Here is a 19,997-nt window from a genome sequence, read left to right on the forward strand (position 1 = left end):
GATTTGGATTAATGAGACTTGTAGTGCTTTAAAGGATCAGACTAATCAGCAAGGGACTATGATATATATATATAAGTATCAGTCCAACAGAGTTCATTAAACTCTCAGAAAAAAAGGACCAATTATAAAAACTGTAAGCCAAAAAAAAAAAAAAAAAAGTGAAACAAGTTGCAAAATAAAATAAAAAAATCCTTTAATTACTTTTTACTTTTTGAAATGAGTACATTTGTGCAGCTGGAAACAAATGTGTACTTCTTGAAAACATCAGTTCATCCAGACTTTTGACATAGTCTTGACATATTTACATCAACAGCGTTATTTTCCTAGTGCGGGGAACATTGGCGTAACTGATTAAAACAAGATATATGATGAAAAATGATCATAGCATTCTTCTCTGGGTAAAAATATATCACTTTATCTCATGTGATTTGGTATCACATTTCTTCTGTCACTGATGTGGTCAGTGTTTATGGACCACTGCAGCTAGCTGATGAGTGCTCTATTTTCACACTGTAACATAAATGTAAATAAGTGATCAATGCTCTTTAAAAAAAAGCATAGACTAATACATCTTTGCTCATTCTTGGCCTCCGGTAAGTTTATGGAACAGTTCTTCATTCTGTGTTTCATTCTGGTCTTTAGATCGCGTGGAGAGGAAGATGTAACCACCGATGAACTCGTGGACTACCTTGCAGTCACAGCTCACACAGGAGAAGGCTATTGACACATGTTGATCAAATTCTATGGCCACCTGTAATTACATACAAGAGATTCAGGATTTAAAGTAATGCTGTCTGTAGATAATACACCAGAAATGTCCTGAATGAAGGAAGAAAAAAAAACAATCCCTCACCTGTCTTATCTCCCAGTTGACATTCCACTGCTTCATGTTGGCGAATCTCCATGTGGTGACAGGCAGCCCAGTGGACATGTCAATACGAATCATGCGGTTATATGAAATCCCAAGAATTTCATCCTTCTTACTCCCTTTGAATCTGAATGATTGAAAAATAAGCAAAAGGAAAATCTCTTGGATTATCGTTCATAAATGACATTGAACGTCTATTATATCAGTCCTTTCACCGTACCTGACAATGTAGTATTTGATACCAAACTCTGGGAGTGATTGCCATGCTTGGATGAAGCGCATCTTGGCCTCCACCAGGGACAGCTGTGCTATGTTTTGGTGTGCCTCGAGGATACGTGCGGTCAGCTTGATGCAGAAATCAAAGGCAAATTAAATAATAATACTTAAAAAAAAAGATAGCTGTCGGCAAAGTAAAATATGACGAACCTAAGACAAACCTGTTTGGTCTTGTGTTTCTTTGCGTATCGTGGCGAAACAAAACACTCGGCGTTCATATCCATCGCTTCGACGTCAGGAGCTGATTGACCAGGAGGGGGCGCCAGGTTCTTCATTTGCAGAAAAGATTGAATGTGCTTCACTTCTGTTTTGTAAGAGCTGTACGCCATTGTCTTGCCTTTGGAAGCGAGGACACATGCAGCTTTCCACTTAGCATACTGGGTTTCCTGGTCCAAAGGGAAGGAATAGAATAACAAGGTGTAAAGTTTGCTTCAAATTTCTCATGTTTATATACACAAATATACACAAGGCATTCGTTTTAAAATAAAGAAGACTTACTGGTATTGACAGAAAAAAAGCACAAAATCTCAAAAAGTAAAGATTTTGCTTTGAAAACATTCTCTTTACTTATATGAATGATAAGGTGGGGCTTACATTGTCACATCGGATGTACACCTCATTCATTCCATCAGCCACTGGCAGCAGAAGCTTGATGCCGAACTTCTTTTCAGTTACATTGACATCAGGGACCACCTCACAGCCTGGGAATCAAGAAGAGGAGATGGTAATATAAGAATGGATAGATACAGCAGATCTCTAACAGAATATTGTCACAGAATATAACTGCTGTCTTTGTGGCAGCTTAAAAATGTATATTAAAGAATTACATTTTAAATCTCAATTTCAGCTTAGGCTGCTGCCCCCGCGACCCGGCCCCGGACAAAGCGGATGAAGATGGATGGATGGATGGAATTTCACATCATATATGAAATGATCAGAATACTTTGGTTCTCTGTTTTTCTAGCCTTTGAGGGGAAATGATCATTCTCATTTGGTTCTCAGTGGGAGACTAACCTTTTTTTTCCCCAGCTATGTATTTTTAGTGCTTGTCTCTATTAATGTAGCTTTGCATATTCATACTTTAACATAATTCTTTCTCATCTTATACTGGGTCTTTGCAGCTCTTCAGTTCATCCACAACTGGTTTTAGCTCCTCTCATTCCCTCCTTTTCTTCTACTGACTGGCTGCTCCTTGTAAACAGAAGATTTGAACAGCCATGTGCTAGCTATGTACCTCTGTGACCATAATAAACTAACACCTGCTCTTACTGAAATCATTACCAACAGCAATTTCAATTAAATTTCATCTCAAATTTATTTATATAGCACTAAATTACAAAAAAACAGTCCCCCCAAGGTGCTTTGTATTGTAAGATAAAGCCCCTAGAGTAAAGAAGGTTTTGGGGAATCCTGTTAACTGTTAATTTTGTATGCCACATGCCAGAATAAAGTCCAGAGTGTTATAAAAATGGTGGGTGGGCTTATCTACATTTTGACAGAAGCCATTGATTCTAATAACAGATTAAATGCAGTGTTTATGATGTCACGTAGATCGTGTTGTTCTCAGCAGCTACATAAATGTTAAAATCCCCCACTATGTTATTTTATGAAAGCAGAGCACAAAATCAGATAAAAACTCAAAGAATTTAGAAAGAAACTGTATTCATCCTGCTGTAACCAGGTTTCTGTAAGGCCGAAAAAATCAACATGTTGATTATTATCATTACATTATCTACTAACAGGGACTTAGAGGAGAGATATCTAAAGGTAAATAATCCACATTTAACACTTTTACTTTTTGGTGGAGTTCTTTCTTTGTCTTTTTATGCTTAAATAATTTGTTGCTGATTCCTTTTGGTGGTTTGTGAGTAGATACAGTCTCCATTAGGATGAGGTTTTGGGGGGATGACAGGAGGAGAGAAGCTACAGGGAGGTATGTTGTGTGAGTCCTGAACTTTTGGTACACAGGATTGCATACATATATCCTTATATATATATATGCAGAGCTCTTTATTTGAAACAATCGCCATGTTTGATAATGTGAAATAAAGTTATGAACTAAAGAAAAGCATAATAGGGCCCATTTAAATTCAAACTTATTAATAATTTTTTCACATAATTCTTTTTTACTGACCTCGGAGGTGAAACTGCTCTATTGGTTCTCCACTGGAGGCCTCCTTGTTCTTGTAGTAAGAGATGGTGGTGTCCTTAAATACAAACCAGTACTCTTTGTATGAGCGCAGCGTCAGTCTTTTTGGCCTGATTTAGCATTGAAAAAGTACATTTGTTTAAGCAAAACTGCATAAATGTTTTAAAATGTGCATAAAGTCTTATTTTTTAATAACGGAGGCTGCTCGTTCAGAGCAGCAATTCTGAGAGCCTTTCATTAATTATCAGATATCCTCAGGGACATTATAAAACAGGAGCATGAATCAGAGACAAAAACACACAAAATGAATTTTAAAACAGAATATTTTATGTTTATCCAGTACGCCTTTGATCTCTAACAAATGTTGATCTTATAAACCTTAAATTTGGTTATTTAAGGGCAGCATGCACACACATTACTATGATGATGAATGATTACACTTCAATAATTATTTAGCATCTTTGTGCAATATAAATGTAATATATTTAAAGTTGGGTTTACCTAAACAGTCGGAGGGAATTTGCCAGCTCTGGGACGTCTGTAATGTCTTCCTGGGGGCAAGACAAACAACTGTCAATTATCCCATGCATGCAATTAGCTAAGGCTTGTCTATCAACCTCAGCTTCAGAGCAGGTATTCTACTGCAACAGAGGTGAAAACATTTGGTTTTTAAAAATATGTTTACCAGAATTTTGTCTGTGTGTCCGGCCTCGAGTGTCACCTCCAGGTTGGATAGGGCTGCCTCTATTTCGTCAATTTCTGGTTCATTAGAGTTGTTCAGAGGTTCAGTGGACACGGTCAGTTTACAAATGCGATACTGTTGGGACAAAGACTTCTGGTTAGGAATCTCAAAAAGCTAAGATTCTGCACTGGGCTTAACAACTACAAGTGGTAATGAAGTTCTCCGACATGACTTAGGAGGTTATGCAAGGCTGGCATGAGTCAGAGGGAGGTTTGAGCACAGCCCAGCGTGCCAGCCTTTGCACCAATGTGTAGGTGAGTGCAGCATTCCTTTTGAATCTGTGATTTCTGAATCACTGTCCCAGTCGTTGCAAAATAATAGCTGAAGTCACCAAAGATGGGATGAAATCAGGACACTCATCATGTTGCAGGTAATAATCAGCTTCCTCCTATTGTGTCTGTTGGGGCATTCTAATTATTACCGTACTAGCTTTTCTGCTACTCTGTCTTTAATTGTATGACTCGTTTCCCTGCCTCCCCCTCCTTTCCTCCTCTTCCACTGGGATTTTCCTCATGTCCTGACATGTCCTCAGATGGATTTAGGCACCCACATCACTCTGCTGTACTATGAGCGTTAAGAAAAACATAAACTGTATCAAAGACTAAAAAAGCTGCATTACTGTGGCCCTGAAGAATTGCATGCCATGATCTTCATTTCAAAGCTTTACCAAAGGAAAGTTTACACTAGTATGCCTTGTTTTATGAGAAGTGTAATGTATAATGACATACAATCTATAGCTTTATAGTCCTCAGGATCCAAATCTGAGCATTTATCCAAAAACAGCCAGTCAAATGAATAAGGAGTAATTTGTTATGTGAAGCATCTTGAAATTTGAAATATAGTTCATTATTACTTCTGCCAAGAAAGTTGTGTTTTTGGGACAGTTGGCATAGCATTCTGTCTGTCAACACAACAAACATTTTGAATGAATCCTGGTAAAACTTAGTATGTGTGTGGTGTGAGGTCATGTTAACAAGCCATTAAAACTCTTAATTGAAAATTGACAAAAAGCCTTATAACTTATTATCAGCATATAGAAAGTGCCATATAAAAATGAACACAATGTGACATGATTAAAACTATTGTCCTCTCCTTCAAAATCAATACATTGATCAGAAAGTGTGATAATAGTGCTATACTGAGCTATTTAAAACTATGTTTCCTACTGATCCTGTGAGTATGAATGACATATATTCTAAATATCTCATTATTTATTATAACTTTGTTATAGTAACGGGTTATAACCATTTAAATACATAAAAAGCTGAATACATGCAAACATTTTTTTAATGTTTTTTGGAGGTAAAAAATTATATTTATTACTTAACATTTAAACAGTGAAATTAATATTACACACCTACTAAATCCACATAAATAAAAAATAATTATATCCAAAAACTGTCAAATATACTAAAATTGATTTCAGCAGAGCAAATAACAAAAGCCTGCACGTGGCTCTTGGTTTGGCTGCAAAGCTCTAAAAGTACATTTAAAAAGAACAAAGAAACAAAATGTAAATATACTAAATATAAAACTATTCCCCTAAAAAGAAAGTGAGCTGAGTTGGAGGTTTGTGCTCTCCAAGTGCTTCTTGTTATTAAAGTTATTTTATTGGGCCACACAACAGTTTTCTCATTAACCCTGACACTCATCAACCAAACCATCCTCTTGCGAAGGGTAACAAGGGTTACATTTAATAATCTTCCACACGTAGTATATGCAAGCAAACAATAATGATTGCACAACATTTAAACAACTTCAACTGTAAAAAATCATTTGCTTGCTATCTGCAATGGCAAGTTTTTCTCACCTGTAAAGATGCAAACATCAGCATTTCCTCTTCAGTGCAGTCTATCTCTTCCAACAGGATAGACCAGCGGGCCTGCTCATATAGCTGGGTTATCCTGACGCCATCATACTAAAACACAGAAACATGCGGTTTTAGGTCAACATTTTCCTTTTTTTGTGTTCACCTTGGATCTCTTACCTTAGGATTGATATCAAAGAAGACATTGTACTTGAAGCGCAGTAGTAGCTTGTCATAGTCTTGAATGTCTTGCTCCATAAGTGAACGGGATGAGTCCAACCACCTGTTTATTATAACAACAACAAAATCAAATGTTTATCTAGGGAAAGAAATATCTCTCAATGTATAATAATCAGCTTGAGATAGGAAATCCGGTCGGTTTCTACCCTGCATTGTTGACTGCTTTGTCCACCAGTGACAACGGCTGATACATCTTGGCCAGCTCGGCAGGTGGCAAGTTTGTCTGAGATTCTGCAAGAGGATTTTCTCCAAACCAAACGCTGGTGGCAGACATTGGCATCCCATTCTCAGGGTCATAGGTTGCTTTCATGGTCTTACTATACATGGGGCCTAGTTTGAGGGAAATAAAGGGCTAATGATTAGCTAAGATTCAACATATCTTCATATTTATACTAAATATAAAGGTACTGCATTTAAAATCCAAATTCCAAGAAGCCAAAGTTAGAATATAACTTCGAAAAAAAGGTGAGAGAAAAACAAAATAAACTGAGCTACAGACTGAAGGCGGAGCGATTTTTAGGATGGTGCAGAGTATGAACTTGGACTCAGAGGAAGAGTGCGAGAGTGGGTGTTCCTGGAGAACACGGCAGCATACTGAACAATTCTGTCAGATCTCACTGTTGAGAAATGTGCCCTGTCAGATCACAGATGCACTACATACCATGCAAAACTTAAAACTACAGTGGGGATGCTCCATTCATATACCTTGAAAATATGTATGTTTATATACCATTTTTCTTTAGGTTAAATGAACTTCATGCAAAATGCAGCACACAGAAAGTAATGAATCAAATGCACATATCGTTGTAAACAGCACCAATTCCCTTAGATAGGCTTACAGAGTCTTTCAAGGCACATGAAAGACCATCTATTCCTATTGCACATCTTTTTCTTTCAGAGTACCTGTTCCACTTGGTCCGCCACTGAGTAAATCTATGTCCCAAATCTCCTCCTGCTCTGAGTCCTTATCTTTCTTCTTCTTCTTTTTGGAGGCATCATCCGGAGGCTTCAGCAGTGACAGTTCTTCTGGTCTTCTAATGTCTGAAATGGTGCAAAGCAGGAGCAGACAGGAAGAATATGGGAAGGAACTTGAACCTTGAACTTAGAACAGTGAATGAGGCATTCAAAATTAGAGCTATAATAATGCAGGAGAGAGCAATCAGAAGAAACAGACGCTTACTGAGTATTCTGCAGATGTCTGTCACCGTCTTGAAGACCACATTGGAGAAGCTGACGGTCATTTGGATGGTTTTCATATTGGGAAGCTGCAGTAGCAGGGGTTTATGCTGGGGTGTGTAGCGCAGCTCAGCATCGGCCTGTGTAGCAAAATGAATTGTATTTATATTAGCTTCATGTTTACACTTCTGTTTACACTATACATGCTTCCCTTAGGCAGCATCATTAGAAGACATAGCATAAATTTTCACTGCTATGCAGATGACACCCAGCTCTATCTATCTATGAAGCCAGATAACACACAACAATTAGTTAAACTGCAGGAATGACTTAAAGACATAAAGACCTGGATGGCCGCTAACTTTCTGCTTCTTAATTCAGATCAAACTGAGGTTATTGTACTCGGCCCTGAAAATCTTAGAAATATGGTATCTAACCAGATTCTTACTCTGGATGGCATTACCTTGGCCTCCAGTAACGCTGTGAGGAACCTTGGAGTCATTTTTGACCAGGACATGTCCTTTAATGCACATATTAAACAAATATGTAAGACTGCTTTCTTCCATTTGAGCAACATCTCTAAAATGAGAAATATCCTGTCTCAGAGTGACGCTGAAAAACTAGTTCATGCATTTATTACTTCCAGGCTGGACTACTGTAATTCATTATTATCAGGATGTCCAAAGAACTCGCTGAAAAGCCTTCAGCTAATCCAAAATGCTGCAGCAAGAGTCCTGACAGGGACTAGAAAGAGAGAGCATATTTCTCCTGTTTTGGCTTCCCTTCATTGGCTCCCTGTTAAATCCAGAATTGAATTCAAAATCCTGCTCCTCACATACAAGGTCTTAAATAATCAGGCCCCATCTTATCCTAATGACCTTGTAGTACCATATCACCCTATTAGAGCACTTCGCTCTCGCTCTGCAGGCCTACTTGTTGTTCCTAGAGTATTTAAAAGTAGAATGGGAGGGAGAGCCTTCAGTTTTCAGGCCCCTCTTCTGTGGAACCAGCTTCCAGTTTGGATTCGGGAGACAGACACTATCTCTACTTTCAAGATTAGGCTTCAAACTTTCCTTTTTGCTAAAGCATATAGTTAGGGCTGGACCAGGTGACCCTGAATCCTCCCTTAGTTATGCTGCAATAGACGTAGGCTGCTGGGGGATTCCCATGATGCATTGAGTTTTTCCTTTCCAGTCACCTTTCTCACTCACTATGAGTTAATAGACCTCTCTGCATTGAATCATATCTGTTATTAACCTCTGTCTCTCTTCCACAGCATGTCTTTTATCCCATCTTCCTTCTCTCACCCCAACCGGTCGCAGCAGATGGCCCCGCCCCTCCCTGAGCCTGGTTCTGCTGGAGGTTTTTTCCTGTTAAAAGGGAGTTTTTCCTTCCCACTGTCTCCAAAGTGCTGCTCATAGGGGGTCATATGATTGTTGGGTTTTTCTCTGTATCTATGAAGCGCCTTGAGGCGACTTTTGTTGTGATCTGGCGCTATATAAATAAAATTGAATTGAATTGAATTCATGTCACGGTCCCCGTGTCTCTCTGGCTGGCTCACGCTGGCTACACGTGTTGTTGTTTTTTGTTTTTGTTTTCTGTCTCTCCTCCTCCTTTCTGCCTGGGTGGAGCTCGTTACGGGCTCTCGCTCTTGGCCCACCACCTGTGTGATTGTGTCCACCTGCTGCTGATCTGGCTGATTTCCCCAGCTGCTATTTAAGGCAGTGGCACAGAACAGCTCGCCGCTGGAACGTTGAACCTCCTGAGTTCGTGCTCTCGGCATTATCAAACTAATCCCTTGTGTGTATTTTGCTGTGGAACTAACATTGAATTCTCTGTGTAGATATCCCTCTTCTCGACCAAATCACGGGACCTGCCCGGGTGTGGCAGCGTGTGTTGAGTTTCGGAGCGAGTGCGGCTGAAGAGGAGTACGTGTATATATATATTATAAATAAAATAAATAAATAATCCCCTTTTGTTCTCAAAGAAAGAACTGTCTGCGCGTGAGTCTGTCCAGTAGCCATGACACTTCAGGTGTCAAGCCAGTGTATATCCTGTATATTTACTTTGTGTTGGAAACCCAGTATTATCAATATCATGTTGGTGTGCATGTAGTAAAAAATGTCTGCCATTGCAGTAGAACTAATCGAGATTTAAAATAAATATTAAAGCGTTTTTGTCTAATTTATACTTTGGTGTTTTTGTCCACATTTTTTACACCATTACTGGAATCAGGGTTTGTACTTGGGCTTAAACATTACTTGACTGGATAAGATATCAAACATTATTATGTACCTATATGGTTTTGGCTACAGTGAATAGGTCAATAAGAGTTTCTCTAAGTGGGAGGATATAATTTTATTTAATAGCTTCCAACGTGTTATATAAAACCTTTAAGAGCTGCAAGAACACACGTAATTTATTTAGCCAGATTTGACTGGAGAACACCTTCCCATTGGATATTTTAAGGGATATTCCACATTCCTTTGGGTGTAAGAATTCATCTTACCTGGATCCCATACTTGTCCAAGGTCCAGTGGGTCTTGAGCAGCCAGCATTTCCTCTGTTCCCACCACAAAGCATGGTCCGACCAATCCTGAGGAGCCTCTGCAAGGCAGACGTATTAAGTAAGACATTTTATCACCTGCATATTATTAACACATGTCAGGTTTAAGGGGTAGTTCACACATAAAGTTATTGCACTAATTTACATGTCGGGTTTAAAGAGCCTTCAGGGGGAGGTTCTGGCTCCATAGGTAACATACTTCACCAACAACTACATCTGCTAGCGTCACAAATATTTTCCGCTCCCACGGTTGTGTAGGTGGTGTGGTTTAATGAGTCTACCTGACATCATCTTATGGTGCTGGGCTGAAATCCATCTGTTGATGACAAGCCGCTTAGTCATTTATTATGTCCCATGCTCTTTGAATCACCTCCATAAAGTTGCCTTTAAGTTAGCCACATTAGCTCCTCTGTGTTTATAGAGGAGCGTAAATTGATATCAGATCAGAGACTGGCTGAACTTTGGCCCCTGGGGCTACACAAGTTGGCGCACTGTGACTGACAACACAATGGCACTGTAGTGTAGAAGAATGCAGCTCAAACAAGGGTGTGCCTTGGCTAACAGAGCTGCTGTAGCACCACATGTAGGTTGAGGTTGTTTGTTAGCCTTTGTAGTTACACACTTTTAAAATTCCTTCCAGCCACTATGCAGAAACACATCCGTGCTAAGCACACTTACTGATTTTCTCCACCAGCTTAAGCATGAGGCCACCGATGTGCAAGTCTCCCATCACCCTCATCTTAAATTTCATGGACTCGTCACCTTCCTTTTGATCCACCTGCACAGATAGCTGCCACGATGTTTCTCCATATTTTGCAGGTGTAGCCATGGTCCTGTTCTAAAAAGACAATGAAGAGATTATTAAAAAAAAAAAAAGGTGCAGTGTCTCTGCAATGATACTGCAGCCCCCGATCTACTCCCCTCACTCAATACCATTTATAAATAAGACACCAGCGAACACACCGACGGGCGGAAGAAAACAGATCAGACTGCAGAGCACGCAGCATGCGCTAACTAACGCGACACAACCTAGTATAACAGCACACATCTGGGGGATTGATTGGTTGATGTTAATAAGGTAGAGTGATGGATGAAAGACACAAGGCAGATAAGAAAGGAAAGGGGGAGGAGGAGGAGCAGCACAGCTGTGGAATGTGTTACGAGCAGGGACACGAATCTGGTGCAGGAGAGATCATACAAAACAACAATCTCCACACACTGCACCAGCCTACATTTATATCACATCTGAGCTCTGAAATGTGGGAAATAAAGACATGAAAACTCTGACACAAACTAATCTGAACTATTCACCGCAACACTGTATATCAGTGACTTTTTGATACTGTGTTGTTGTGATGGTGGATTTTTTTATATACACACACTCTGCTTTCTTTGTTCTGCTCCCTTCCTGCACTATGCGCTGCTGTAGGGTGCAGTAAAAAGTTGGAGCTTGCATGCCTGCTGAGGGAAAGCTTGTTGAGATGTGTCGGAGTATGATGAATTCACTGGCATAGTATTACACTAGCTGCAAAAAAACTGATGGAGACAGCAAATTTGTTTTAATGCAGAAGCTCTAATAAGAGAAAAGCAAATATATTCATGCAAAATATACAATTCAATGAGATCTCATATTGGAACTCCTCATACAGGACACCCACACCACGTAAAAAAAGGCCTCAGCGATTCCTTATTCACTGTAAATAGTCACTAAGCTCCGAAACAATCCTTAAATCATTCAAAAATTATGAAAAATGATAGCAAACTTTCTTTAGAAACTTTCATAAACAGAAACTTTCCAAGAATTCATGATTCCCAGAAGAGTCTTGGGGTGCATTTATCGCTGAGCCCTATATAGGCCTACGGATAAATCCCAACAGGGTCATCGCAATCATGTGTTATGATTTTTTTTTTCTTCGTCAGAGATCAAATTCCGTAGTAAAATAACGGTAACCTCTCCCCCTATCAAGTATATACAAATTTCCCAACCGAGAATAAGAAACCCATTCTTACCTTAAATTAAAGTTTCCTGCCAGTGAGCAATTCCTGGATATTTTCGTGGGAAGTGGACTGACCCCGAGAATGAGGCTCCTTTGGGAGTAAAACACGCCCAGTTCACACAGGTAGAGAACGGAGGTGGGAACGTAGGAGGAAGTGGCCGAGGTGCACGTAGCATAATATCCCACAGAGGTGAGTTTGTTCTCAGCCTCAGTATACGGACGGCTGTTTAACTGTTTTCAGCAAAATATGAGAAATAAAATGAATAAACTACCATACTGTCCGTCTCAGTGGTTAAAAGGTACAGACCAGCTAAAGCTAGCAAGTTTATCAATGCTAACAAAAATATTTCAGTGAACATACTCAGCCGCTCAGCTAATACTGTCACTTTGTTACCACTTTGTTATTGTGGAAATAACAAGAAAACGGCAGCTCTTAGTTGGCTCAAATAGAGATGTCAGTAGAACCAACACTGCAACACGAGGTTATTAAATTTAATTTGGTTTGACATTATACTAAGAGAGGTTTGTTTGTTGTTGTTTTAAAATGTACCTTCATAATTTACAGACTACTTGAAATGCTAATCATCTTTTTGAGAAACAAAAATTTTCACCATGGTACTGTTAATATCTTTTTACTAATAAGGACCAGGAAGACTATCGTACAAAAACGTCAGATTGTTACAGTTGCCCATTTTGGATGCAATTGTGATAGTAGATGCGGGAAATTGTATCACTAAAAATACATCATGCTAACCCACTGTGTCTCAAACTGAAGAAATCTTCAAAATAATGGCCTATGCACTTTCAGATTTGTTTAGATGTTGGGTATTTTAGGTTGTATATTCAAGGCAAAAATATTCTTTCTATTTTTCCAAGAGACCTGGCCATTGTTCCAGTGATAATTAGATATTATTTTCTGATGTAAATAAAAAGTCATTTTTACTCAAATATTATTACTCATGTAATATACGACCAAATGACAGAACAGAGCTTTGCAAAATAACACAAAAAAGGTGAAGAGCATTTTATATATTTATTTAAAAACGCATACTGTGTATATTTGTTTGTTTTTGTTTATTTGTCTATTAGACTACCTCTCATGAAAACAAGAAAAAATATATTTTAGAAATCTGTCAAAAACATATTTAAAACTAGAAATCATGGAATTCACTGGATTGAATTCATGTTTTTATACCCAAATTTCAGCTGGCACATTGGAACTTCTTTGAGGAGACCAAAATAAATGAAGTACTAGAAATAAAATGAATTCTTTCTGTTCACAAATGCAAGTAAATAACTGTAACTTGGCGTTTTAATCAAAAATCAATAATTTGCCTTTTTCTGCTGTTTTTTTCTAAACAGAAATTTTTAAAAATTCATGGATAACAACAATAATTGGTTTAACAATAGTAAAAAAAAGAATTTAAAAAAGATGTTACAGGTGTACATACATGTAAATTAACCATTACAGAAACATAAAAAATAATTTTGGTAATTACCAATACTTTTAATTTAGGGCAGCTGTGGCTTAACTAATATGTAGGGTAATATTGCTTTAACACATATAAAAGTCAGCATTTTATACAAAGAAGCATGTATTTTCATTTTAAAAGTGAAATATGTCTGTGTCATCATTCAAGCAAACAAGGTGCCTGTGATTGTAGCCGTCACAGTTGCCCTCGGTATGGCACCCATATTACAGTCTTGTATTTTAGCTAGCAGCAACTACATTAGCACGGGTTGTTCATTGTCATTTTGTTCAGATAACCATGGGATAAAATTGACATTAGCTTAAATTTACAGATAATATTGTAGATCCAAAAAGAGACTTCCTCCTGCCAGTTTTGTCCTTGATAATTTCTGCACAAGTGAAGTAACTCTGCAGTTGTTCCACAGGTAGAAAGACAGTCTAAATGAGCAAGTACAGGTAAGTGTATCCATAAAGTGTAACCTGTTTCTTCTTTGAAGAAGTGAGCATTGCCCCTAGTCTTCATTTACTGCATTTAAATTGCTAACCACTGATTAATGGAGAGATAGACTGTCGTTTTTTCTATTGTTTTTACTATTACTTTATTGTATTTACATTTAAAGTTGCATTTATAAATGCATCCTTGCGTAAGGGTCGATTTGTAAGTTGTAATGTTTTCAACGGCTGGTGTAATCCTAACAGGATTATTATTTTTGTTTAAATGGCTTTTAAAGTTACAGACCTCAAACAGCACGAACAGTTATATACCTCAAAGTGATCAGCCCACCTTCAATAATTCCCACATCCTCCTCAATGAGTGAATCAAGATGAATCATTTGAGTTTGCCTTTTCCACATATTCGTACTGCCAGCTAATGAAACACATCAGTAAGAAAGATGGTTAGCATTTTTTTTACCATTTGTACAGATGGTGTTCTACTGACAACCACCCAGCCACGCTGAATTACAGCCAGCTTTGTAGCTTTTAATATGTAGGTGTGTTTCGTGGTTTTTTTGTTAGTCATTTAGGCATGAAGTGAGCCCATGTGTGTAGCCTGCCACCCCCTGGTTTCTATCTATACTTTCGCCTCAGAGTGAAATGGATTCTAAAACTGGGCAGGGACATCAACCTCATGTCGCCACCATAGGAAAGATGAATGTGCTAACTTTCCTATACAGCTGCTTTCGTATAAGTCAGATTTATGAAATTCAAACTGTTATATTTTAAGATAAATGTCTTTAAATTGAGTGAAAGAGCATCTCCTTCATGGAAAAGGACGTAATAACTCATCATCAACACTGTGAACTTTGACCTATTAGATCTTGTCAGCCTTCTACTGGCAAAATCACACCTAGCAACAGCTTTTTCTATCAGAAATTTTATACTCCCGAACTGTATCAATTATATCTCTTTTTACACATATGCATTGGTTGAAATACTGTTAATGACTGCACGTATTTGCAGAGAGACAAATGCAATTTGAAATCATTGTCAGTCTTGTTGAAGGAAATGATGGCCCTTCAAAACCTGATAACACCTCTGCTACCACATGGTGGCGCCATTTGACCACACCAGTGTTGGAAGAGAGAAGGCTTGGAGGCATTTCTTTATTTAAATGACTAAATGAAACAGTAAACTAAATAGCGTTTTAAACATTTGAATTCATGTTATATAATGGACAAATATAATTCTGAGTGAGCATTTAAAGTAGTTAAAATTATGTCACTTCAGTATTTTTCTTTTCTTTTTTAAATTTTTATTAATTGATTTTTTTTTAATTTTTGCTCTGGAGACAGAAAGAAAGACCTGACAGTGGCCACTAAAGTTACCACAACATTAGATGGAGTTAAATCAATTGAGATAATGCAAATAAAGTTGTTTGTAATATCTCAAAAGGAGACTAATGTTGCTTTCTAATTGTGCAAGCCATCTCTTGGTTCACAAAAACTTGTTTTGTTTTGCTTTTTTAGAATAAAAATTATATTTTTAGATTAACTGAGAGCCTACTGTTACTTGTCCCATCCGAGTCTGGTGTCCGACTCTAGTGCAGAAGAACAGCCTAGGAACTGGAAAGTACTCATGGACCACTCAGCATAGCAGGATGAGTGCCAATGCGGGCAAAAACCTTGGCACTCAGGTTGAAGGACACTTTCTCTGGCCCCCTGGCCATTTTATTCAATTTTTTTTATCACACACACCAAAGACTAGGTGTAGCAAACATGCATGTGAGTTTGTCAAAGCTCTCTGTTTTTGCTGTGAGTGTTTAGTGCTGGCACACGAGGTTGTGTTGAGGCCTTATGTAAGAGAGGAAATGTAAATTCCATGACAAAAACAAACAAATAAACCCTGACCCTCATAAACCGTGTCATTGGTTTAAGGATAAATGGAAAATAACATAATTTGGACCTGTCAAGGCTGGACACCGTGCCCATGTCATCATGACACCTGTGGTTCTAAGAGCAACTTGGTACACACAGTCCGAGCTGGAGGAAAGGACAAACATCACCTATGCTACGTTGCCTGGGAGAATGATAAAATGTAGTCTTTAGAGCAATGAAGAGAAAGAGAAGGAAGGCTTTTGGACTGTGGTTTTAGACACAATAAATTACATCTACTCCCTGAAGCTGGTCTGAACCTACTTGGAAGCGGGTGGGAAACAACATCTGTAGAAGCCTTCGCCGGTGCTCTGTATTTATGGAAAGAGAAACCTCCCGGTGACCTGGGAACACGCTTACCCAATTAGCAGCCTCGCCGACGGATCAAATGGAAGTGAAAACATTCACTGCCGTGACGGAGACGCATCACAATGCTCCATTCATGCTGTCGAGCCCTATGCTTTGGGGGTGAGGTGAGCTCGGGGAGGGTGAAGGGGTGTTCTTTGAGGCATGTGATGGGGAGGTGGGATAGGTGAGAGGGAGTAACGAATGCAACAAGGAACTGACTTACCTCACCGTCTTCTTTGACGTGTCAGCGGAGGCCTCATTCATGGCTTAATACTGATTCAAACACTGTTCGAAGGTGTTGTTTTTAAAAGGTTATATCCCCTGCACCTATGCCTCTGCATCCTGCTGAACTCTCCATTTTCTCCAATCCAACAAAACCACATGTTTTGTCCTGTGGGACTAGGTGCTGAGGGGGTCAGAAACCCTGAGAAACAGCACAAGAGAGGCTCTTGACAGTGCAGGACTCTGGGGAACAAAGGCTAAACATCCTTGTGGCCTGCAGAGTGTTATAGTTTTTTTTTTAAGCTGTTAAAATCATGTCTGCTTCTTGTGAACTGATTTATTTTTAAGCCATGGATTCCCATAGCTCTCATGAAATTTCATACCGTTATTTATTTAAGTAAAAACAAAGTGGGGAAAAAAAACTCAACAAAGAAGAACATGCGGGGTATTTGTTCTGTAAATGTCAGCATCATTTTGAATTCAGTCAAGAGAGTTGAAGCAGGCGAGGTGTGATCATCAATAGAGAATATATATACTGATGTACAGTGTAACACACAGTGACTAAACAGTCTATGAGTTGATGAAAAGTGCCTGTATTCATCTAAGTAGCTCCAACGCCACCTCTGATAGATTATGTAACCCTTAAACTGCACTGGAAGCCCTGCAGAAAAGCTCTTTTATTTTTAAAATAATTGTTTGTTTATACAGGTGGAGCTAAAGGTGCTTTAGTAAAAGGATCTTACAGTAAAAATTGAAAAATGTTACCAAGCTAAGGCCAATCCCATAAAAATTCTAAATACTTAAAAAAAGGGGGGAAATTTGAAAGTAAAGCTAAAACATACAAATTCATGGATTTTCAATTAAACTAGAATTTTCCGCGCGCAATAGCCAACACTGATATTCCCTTTTTTCCCTGTTCACTTCTTCTTGCATGGAAACATCTGATGGAAATAAAACTTCATGGTGTCAGGTCAGATAGCCATAAATACAGGTTGTCAGTGCAGTGTGACCCTCACATTTAGAAGAGAGGCTGCTCTGAACTGTGGTTTGGAACAGGATATCATATGTTTAAATATCGAGCTCCTTTCTGAAAATGGGCTACTGTAAAAGAACTTCCATCGCATAGCATATCGCTTTACCTGTCAGGGCCAGTATTTCATCGCTTTGCTGCCCATAAGCATAAAAGATATGAATGAGCACAGACATGTGGATAGACAGTGATCGCTCGCCTAGGACAGATACTCCCGCTTGTGCAAAATTAAAACACATGGATGACATTTTCAGATATTAAACCCGATGAGTTCATAGTCCTTAGCTGTTGAAAACGATACTTTGTCGGTTTCAGCAGGTGCGCATGAAAGTTTGAAGTGGCTGACGTTGCTGTTCCTGCAGAAATAGCTCAAATACGTTGAATAAAGCCACAAGCAATGGTGCGATTTTTTTATTAGGTCTGTCAGTTCACACAGACACACGGTGGAAACATTGCCCATATGCTTTTGAAGATTAAATAACATATTTTCTTGCAGGTCACGCATGTTGAGGACTGCACTGAAGCATTCAGATGCCATTCAGCCACGTCCAGTGCTGCAGACCCAGAGAGAAGAAACAACCACTGACACTGACCTTGAAGTGACCATGACTGATCTCACAGGTACAGCGTAAGAGGAAGCTGGGCGTTGTGTTCCTTTCCTCACCACATTTGCCAACCGGTTGTGAATGGGTGCCATTTTGAAAGATGCAAATATGGGTTGCCTCTGCCTGTATCAGCTGATGCAGGTCAGTGTTTTCTTTGGCCAAGCCTTAAAGGCACGACAGGAGAAAGACGTACTGAGAGTTAGAAAAGGTCACATAAACTCTAGTGGGATTACTTTACCAACACTTTCCATGGCTGAGATCCCGTGAATGAATCCATTGTGGGGTGGGTCCTTGCTTGCGGAAAGCAAACCCTGTCAGGATCCAGTTCATTAGCACCTAGTTTACTGTTTGAAGTTAGTTATTTATCTGGTGTCTAAAGGGGAACCCCGTTCAGACATATGTAAGCACGCCCGTTTGGTGTGTATGTGTGTGCTTGTACATGTGTGTGAATTCATGCGCAGGCATGTAGTATATACTTTCACCAATGTTCAAGACTTGTAGGATCTACAGGGGCTTTCCAGAGCAATTGGCTCGAGAGAAAATAAAAGTTTCTGTGGTGCAATAAAATGTATGGAGAATGAACAGGAGGTGCATTGGTCTGAAGGTGAAAAGCAGCGCTGAGAGTTTGTTAGCAGAAAAAAGGGATTTATATGTTTACATTCTGATGTTCATCAACATTGACTTGATTAATGAAAAAAAAAGCTATTTTTATATCCCATTGTTATATTTATCAGAAGCCACTCTTAAGAATTTAATGCGGACACAACCTCATCTATTCAGCATAAAAGGGAATTCGCTTTAGCAAACATTGCTTCAAATAGCTCAGCAGCAGTAGTCCATCTTCTTGAGTTCTTCTACTGTATTCCTAACTCTCATGTGAGAGTGCCTTTGTGTGTTTTCGCTTCTCTTTTCTTTTGTGATCTGTTTGTTCTTTGGAAGGCGTCCCATTGCCTCTGGTCAGACAAAAGTGCCGCGTTGAGCAAAACCTCCACTCCACTTTTATGGTCTGTGTGGGCCGTCCTATTTGTACATGCTTAGAGCAAATTAGACCAGCAGCTGTGCATGGCCGTCCTATTCCGTGTTGGCTTTTCATGATAAAAATATGCTATGGTAAACTCGCAGCTTGCGCCCAGAAATACGCATCCCATTTCTTCTAGAACTGACACCTCAGTGAGACTGGGAAATAGAGCTGGGGATAAATTGAGGGGAGTGGTAAAAGAAACATAGGGGTCCTATAGAAAAGAGGGACCACCTATGCTGATCTGTAGAAGGGAGATAAGTATTAGAAGACCAAAGAGAGGGCTGCACCTGTTGTGGGGTGACATCAGTCCTTAACATGTCCTTTAGTCTTTAACAAACAGCAAACCAGTGAAGCCTTCGTTTAGATATTTCAGAATAATATTTCTTTGATTAAATATAAATGAAAAGAATTATGAAAATATTACTAAGAGGATAAAACATATAAAACTAAAACAAAAAACATGCAAAACTAAAAAATAACTGTCATTGTTTATATAAAATATGCAGTTAAAGACCCATTTGAATTATTGTGATTTTGCATTAACCAAATTATTCAGCTACAGCGGTCCCTCGTTTATCGTGGTAGTTACGTTCTAAAAATAACCCGCGACAGGTGAAATCCACGAAGTAGCCAACTTTATTTTTTACAATTATTACAAATGTTTTAAGGCTGTAAAACGCATCACTACACACTTTATATACTTTTCTCAGACAGGCATGAACATTTTCACACTTTTCTCTCTTGTTTAAACGCTCTCGAAGTTTAAACCTTCGTAGAAAAATAAGTTCAGTATTATAGAATGAAGCCAAATGCATCCGGGGTTGCCTTTGACGGTGATTGTTGAGTTAGTTGGGGAGAAAACGTACAAACATACAGTACAGCACTGCTAGCGATCGAAGATTTATGTAAATTTGACGAGCTTGCACGAAGAAAATCCGCGAAACAACGATGCCGGGAAGGGTGAGCTGCCTTATAGCGAGGGACCACTGTACTGTGAAGGATTATTGCCAAAGGGGAACTGTTGTTTCCATCTGCAGTAATTTATATTTGGCAGTATGGCTTTGTTCGGGGATCTCCCTTTTATTCCATGTACATAAATGAAAAGCC

The 19,997-nt window shown here is 38.9% G+C and overlaps 1 protein-coding gene across 1 annotated transcript; it reads right to left on the bottom strand.

Annotated features, from left to right (window-relative positions):
- Nucleotides 1-577: 577 nt before the first annotated feature.
- fermt1 (FERM domain containing kindlin 1) lies at nt 578-10,653 on the bottom strand. The gene is made up of 15 exons (XM_085372235.1): nt 10,503-10,653; nt 9,768-9,865; nt 7,263-7,398; nt 6,986-7,123; nt 6,229-6,412; nt 6,023-6,125; nt 5,846-5,953; nt 3,979-4,110; nt 3,795-3,844; nt 3,279-3,403; nt 1,739-1,845; nt 1,306-1,530; nt 1,089-1,213; nt 854-995; nt 578-751 (listed from the first exon to the last, which is right to left on the bottom strand). The coding sequence occupies exons 1-15, from the start codon at nt 10,651-10,653 to the stop codon at nt 578-580; spliced, it is 1,998 nt and encodes a 665-aa protein (XP_085228361.1).
- Nucleotides 10,654-19,997: the final 9,344 nt, after the last annotated feature.

The sequence above is a fragment of the Diplotaxodon limnothrissa genome, linkage group LG15, assembly GCF_057381915.1.
Source record: "Diplotaxodon limnothrissa isolate DT_005_m linkage group LG15, D_limnothrissa_male_GT1.1, whole genome shotgun sequence".
NCBI lineage: Eukaryota > Metazoa > Chordata > Actinopteri > Cichliformes > Cichlidae > Diplotaxodon > Diplotaxodon limnothrissa.